General features: G+C 43.0%; 1 protein-coding gene across 2 annotated transcripts in view; it reads left to right on the forward strand.

Moving 5' to 3' along the window:
- TRAPPC9 (trafficking protein particle complex subunit 9) overlaps positions 1–3,834 on the forward strand; it is a 493,542-nt gene extending 489,708 nt beyond the window's left edge. Inside the window, exon 22 of one of the 2 annotated variants that reach the window (XM_057429748.1) lies at positions 2,928–3,834. In XM_057429748.1, coding sequence (XP_057285731.1) covers positions 2,928–3,107 — 180 coding nt within the window. In that variant the 3' untranslated portion in view covers positions 3,108–3,834. The remainder of the gene's footprint in view (positions 1–2,927) is intronic. The other variant, XM_057429749.1, reaches the window with a different exon arrangement.
- Positions 3,835–6,000: the final 2,166 nt, after the last annotated feature.

Genomic DNA, 6,000 nt, shown 5'->3' on the forward strand with positions numbered 1-6,000 from the left:
ATTCTGCAGAGCCACTTACATCCCAGCAGTGCAGAGGTTTCAGGCTACTTTTGCTTCTCTATTTCTTCCCAAGCCACAGGTGTTGGTTAGAGTAGTGGTGTATAAATGGCCATACAGACCGGATAGTCCCCAAACAATGAACACTGTTGTCTGGTCTGTGCGTACTGCACACAGAGAAATGGGGTGCAGGCAGAACAGGACACATACCACTATCTGCCTCATTGACTCTTCTCCTTGACAAAGAGTAATGAGTTTAAACTTAAACAAGGAAAATTCAGGTTAGATATAAGGAAGAAGTTCTTTACTGTGAGGGTGGTGAGGCACTGGAACAGGATGCCCAAAGAAGAGGTAAATGCTCCCTCCCTGGCAGTGTTCAAGGCCAGGTTGGACACAGCCTTGGGCAACATGGGCTAGTGTGAGGTGTCCCTGCCCATTGCAGGGGGTTTGAACTGGATGATCTTAAGTTCCTTTCCAACCTAAACCATTCTATGATTCTGTGATTCTATAATTCTATGACTGGTGCAGAGACTTGTGCTGTAAAGGCAGGAGGAATGAGCAACCACATAGGTGGAACTTCAAATGAGTGAAAAGGTCGCATCGATGCCTGAAGCCACCTTCCTGCTTGTCAAGGGCTCTGATCAATGCTGTTACAGATACTTCCTCATGGTGCAGATAGATTAGGAAAAATAGACTGGGAGCTTGAAAAAGGTATGGGTCCTGAGGAGGCTCCGTTTGTTGTTTGCCTCCACCCATTGCTGGCATTAGTGTCTGCCCCTGATGCAAGTCCGCATCAGTTCCAGTGAGGTGGAAATAAGGCAGGAGGGAAAGGAAACAAGAGGGGAGACAGCTTGATGTTGTTCTGCATGTCCAGACGCAATGCCAGAGGGCAAGAACTTATACCCAGAGAGGAGGGGAGATGCCAAGGACAGGGTCAGGAGAACAGCTGTGGCTCCTTTGATCATTCACATGGATGATAGGATGCCCATGTGAGTTTGCTGTAGGTCAGCAAAAGTGCTCAGCATCATAGCCAAAGGGAGCATGGGCTCTGCCAGCTCTGATGATGTTGTGTTGCTTGTGATCAGCCAGGCCCCTGTGCAGGAGCAGCAATTTAGGGGGGTTCAGCAAACAAGCCTGATACCCCAGGGGTCTATACATGGTGCATGTCTGCTGCCCAAAGGACCCAGCAGTAAAGGTCAAAAAAGCCTCTAGAAGAGGAGAAAACAGAAACAGCTCATTCCCCTCATAACTGAAAGCTACAGATAACCTTCCTCCCTGGAAGTGGTGGAAGGCAACTTTCAGCTCTCAGGCATATTTCTGAGGTGCCCAATATCCCTGGAAATTTCTCCTAGTGGTTCATTTGGTGGTGTTCAAGGCCAGGCTGGAGAGAGCCTTGGGTGGCATGGTTTAGTGCGAGGTGTCCCTGCCCATGGCAGGGGGTTGGAACTGGATGATCGTAAGGTCCTTTCCAACCGTAACTATTCTATGATTCTATGATTCTATCTCCCCCCTCTCTAGTGGTTCATCCATAGAAGAAGGATGATGGTCTAGTCGTCATCCTTGTTCTGATCTTCCTATGCAATGGCAAGATGTCCTTCAGCATAGACACTCCATAGACCCTTTCCCAGTTAATGCCCCATTGTTGATATCCCAGTTTACCATATGACCAATTTTTTTGTAGTGGGCAGGAATCCTTATAACCTCTCTCAGAACCTTAGCCTTATCCCTTCACTGTTCCAGGTGGTGATGTCCCATCAATTCCCAGTGATGTCCCTTTCTTTTCTTCCCGAATCCACTCAAGTCCAGCACACGTAGAGAGCTCTCTTCTTCAGCATCCAACACCAGAGTTTCTGTTGTGATTGGGTTTGGGTCTTGGTTTAGCTGAGCAATGGTAGGTCATGCTGTCATTTGGAAACAACACTGGACTCTGTAACATGATGAGCACTGAAGCTTTTGCAGAGGACCAAAGAAAGACTCATTACCAATGAGTAAAAAATTGTATATATGGACACCAGCTTACCCATGGAAGTAGGGATGACCCCATGAGTATATCTTGAGTTGATGGTTTCAGGATCCGTAGAGCAGAAAGAAACTGGTAAGATGGCTTGGCTGAGGGAATACCAGTACTGAGGAGCATCAGGTGCCCTTTATTGGTTCTTTTCTGCTGGGATGAAGTTACCTTTCCCAATTTATGTGAATAAATTCCATTCAGTTGAATGACTTTGTGCCGATTCCATGTTTTGTATCTGCAATAACTTTAACCCAATTCTAGGCACCCAGAAACTGGCTTCAACATCTTGTGGAAGCAGATATTAATTCAAACATTATCACATGCTGAACAGTCGTGGGAGTGTGAAAGTTGGGAATTACTTAAGTGTCTTGCTGAAACGATGGACTGAGATACATTATTTGTTGTAAAGATATGGATCGTAAGTGGTTTTGTGATGAAGGGAGATACATAAATGTAGGAACAGTGTGAACTCTCTATTTAATTTGGACAAGTTAAATCAGGGTGGCTACTTTCTGTGGGATTTTTCTTGATAATTATTTCAGTGATGGTATATACTAAAGATTCCTGTTCAGAGTCTGCAGTCAGATTGTGTCTGAATAGTAAGTGGCATGAATTTAGTTATTACTAAGTTGTTAAATGGTGTTTAACCATATGTTTGACATGAGTTCAGAGATATGATTTAGGCCTGATTTGAGCTGTGCTGCAGTTTTGCTGCACAAGAGAATAAGGCAGGATTTAATTTTCAGTGCTCCAGTTTTAGCATTACAAGAAAAGGGACAAGATCTTTATTCCTCTATGTGTGAAGGCAGTATTGAGATGTGAATCTACAATGCTTTGAGATCATCTGAAGGAGCTACTGAATTGCAAAATGACATTATTATTGGTTTAATTATACTGAGTTTCATGTTCTCTTTTCCAGGTGAAGCCGACCAAAGACTCTGTGTGCTTTGGAGCACTTCTCTTTCTCTACACGGGCGATTTCTACCTGAATATCAAATTCCATGAAGACAACTGCAGCAGAGAGCTGCCTCTCTCCTGGTTCTGCCTTCCTAGCGTCCACATCCGTGCTACGGAGCCTGTGGTCCAAACTAAGCTGTAAATATGATGTGTGCTGTTTGATTAACCACAGCTCACAGAAATGCTTGGCACATCCTCTGCTTGACCCCAGCTTGTTTCTGTCCAACCCCAGGCCACAGTCCCTCCTTTGGAGGAACAGCTGAACACTTTCTGAATTGGCTGATAGTCATTTGGGCAGCTGCTTTAGCTAATTTCAGAGAGAGACAGAGAGACAGATTATAGCTATGCTAGAGTTTTCCTCTGCTTCAAAAAAGCCTTTGAAACTGCTAATATATGCATTATACTTCCACAAACTCTATTGATATCGGTGGGTTTGAAAGGGTCTCAAGGGCTGAATTTAAGAGGGCTGAGTTTAACCATGTGTTTGAATGTCTCAATTCCAAATTGAGTAATCCCAGTTTAGCATTTTTCAACAGGAGTTGTGTATCTGTATGAAATTACTCCTGGCTTACACTGGACCTGTGACATGTACCCTTGAGGTGTAGGTCTCTCTTAGGTTTGTTCACAGGCTTGTTCTTGTTCACTTGTTTGCTGAGTATTTGGTATCTTTGGTCGGAAATAGTAGTGGTGATGCTTCTTCCTGTGTTACTGAAAATAAGAATAGCAAATGTGCCTCCAGCTATTCAATTCCTCCACTGAGCTCAGTGCCACTTGCTTCGGGTAAAATCACTCCGTTTAGTCTGGTAGATCTGTGAACAAGGGAGGAAAGCAATGAACAGCTAAAGAGTTAAAGAGTTTTGTCCTTCAGAAAGGAAATGAGCCAAGTTTTGGGGTTGCCCAGGGCTTGCCTGTGAATTTGGGCTTTCACAGTTGTTTCATACAGCCACTTGAAATGATTGAAGACAAAGAGAATTAATCAGCTGGTCATTAATGTCACTTTGTGTGAGTTTTCATAACTTTCCTGATCAGATTTTCTGTGCTAATAGACTGGGCTCGAGACTGGTTGGTTATGTGGTTGTGTTTTTATATAAAGAGACCTGCATTTACCCCATGTAAAGCATGGAGATGTCTTAGCTGTATGATTAATATATTATTTGTTGGACCATATGTTTCTAAACTGTCTCAATCTTTTCTTAAATTAACAGCCTGCAGCTCTTAAAATTGGTGGTAGATGTGGCAGGGGCGCTCCAGGTAGCTCACTCAATAGGTGCTGAATCTACATGCACAACCTCTTTGCAGACTTTCTGTTTGCTTAGGCTTCATCCACATGTAGGCATGCCACTTCATGCCTGACCTGGTCCATCCTGCTCATGTGATGCATTAGCCCAGGTAGCGCATTCTGGCTCTCTGCACCATCCCCAGATGTGTCCTGTGTTTTCTGTAGGAATGACAGTGCTCAGAACACAATTCATTGCATGTTTGCAAATGACTGTAATGTATTAATCAGAAATGTATTTCTGATCTGAGGGAACTATAGCTACAGCATGATAGCTGTATTTCCACTGTATGCAGGGTATTATCTCTAAAGACCTGTATTTTGGCAGTGTTACCAGTGTTTGCTCTTGAGCCATGGCTTTGTACGCAGCTTCAAATGCCAGAGTGGAAGTCTTATATCTTAAACTGATGGAAAACTGAGACCGACTGAAGATTTACTTGCAATGATGTACTGCTCTGTCAGGTGCCATCATGCAATGTCCAGTAAGAAAACTGTTCCTTAGACTTGAGCAGTGGCTCTGGGATAGAGACAGCCAGGGAAAGAAGGTCCAACCAGTCAAGTTAGGCATGATTTTGGTGTTGGTGGAGCTTGGTTGAGCAGGTTATGCCATAAGACTAAATTCTCTGTCATTAGATAGGTGGTACACACTGACAGATAAGATCACAGGAGAGCAGGAATTAAACCAGTTAATCTCTGTAAAAGCTTGCTTTTGACATGTGTGTCTGTACTGTGTTACACAACACTGTTACAGCAAAATCCAGATTGGGTTTTATTCAGTATTCCCAGGAGGTAATCTGCAGATGCTAGGAATGCAGCTAAGGCTTTGTAAGGACCACTTGCATTTGAAACAAACACATTGCAAAGCAGATGCTGTTGAAGTCAGGATGCTTCTGCTTACCCATCTAAGGGATCATTTCCTTATGTTAGTTTCTCTGAGGAGATACTGTTCTGTGAAGCTTATACTGAGATGCAACACTCCTTTGCTGTTTACTTATAAGGCATCCTGATCTACAGTCTGCTGAAGCTGTTGGAATGGGATCAGGTTTCATTATAACAAAAGCAAGCTGCCTGTTTCCTACGTATCCAATATGCCATTATAAATCTGCCATATGTGCTCATAAATACAAGATTTTTTATGTGAGCTGACCCTTAATGGTTTATCTGTTCATTATCTAGTAGACCACTCTGTCCCTTGTCAACTTGGATGCTTAGTTGCTTTTGGCATTTATGATATCTTTCCCAATTTTCTCACACTTCCGCTTGTCTTGGTGAGAGAGATAAAACACAAGAAATTCTTCCTTCTGGGGGTCATTTGTGACTTGTCCAGAAGGGGAATATTTAAGTGTCAGCATAATTTGGAGAAGAGTGAGGGGAAGATACTTGAAATGAGAACACTTTGTCACTGGGGTTGCTGTCAGGGTTGGACCTTGCAGTGCTTGAAAAAGTGGTGATACTTCTTTTGATCTGCTCTCCTTTCTTGGAACTGAAAACTTGCTTTTATCTCTCCAAACTACCCAGCTATTATTTTGAACAAGATGAGCCAAACCGTGCATTGTTACACAGGTGTGAATCTGATACCATCTCACTTGGTTGAATTAAATCGTTCCTAATTTAAATCACTATTGCTGAGAGCAGATGTTGGTCCAGTATATGCATTGGAGAAGTGTAAGTTGTGTAAATTGAAATGTCTGAATAAATACTGTTCTGTGTTATTTACACCTCTGCCTGTCTCTTCTGTCTGTAATACTTGATAGTGTTC

This window comes from Pezoporus wallicus, unplaced genomic scaffold (assembly GCF_028554395.1).
Source record: "Pezoporus wallicus isolate ANWC-B61680 ecotype Strahan unplaced genomic scaffold, APGP_CSIRO_Pwel_v1 contig_7545, whole genome shotgun sequence".
NCBI lineage: Eukaryota > Metazoa > Chordata > Aves > Psittaciformes > Psittacidae > Pezoporus > Pezoporus wallicus.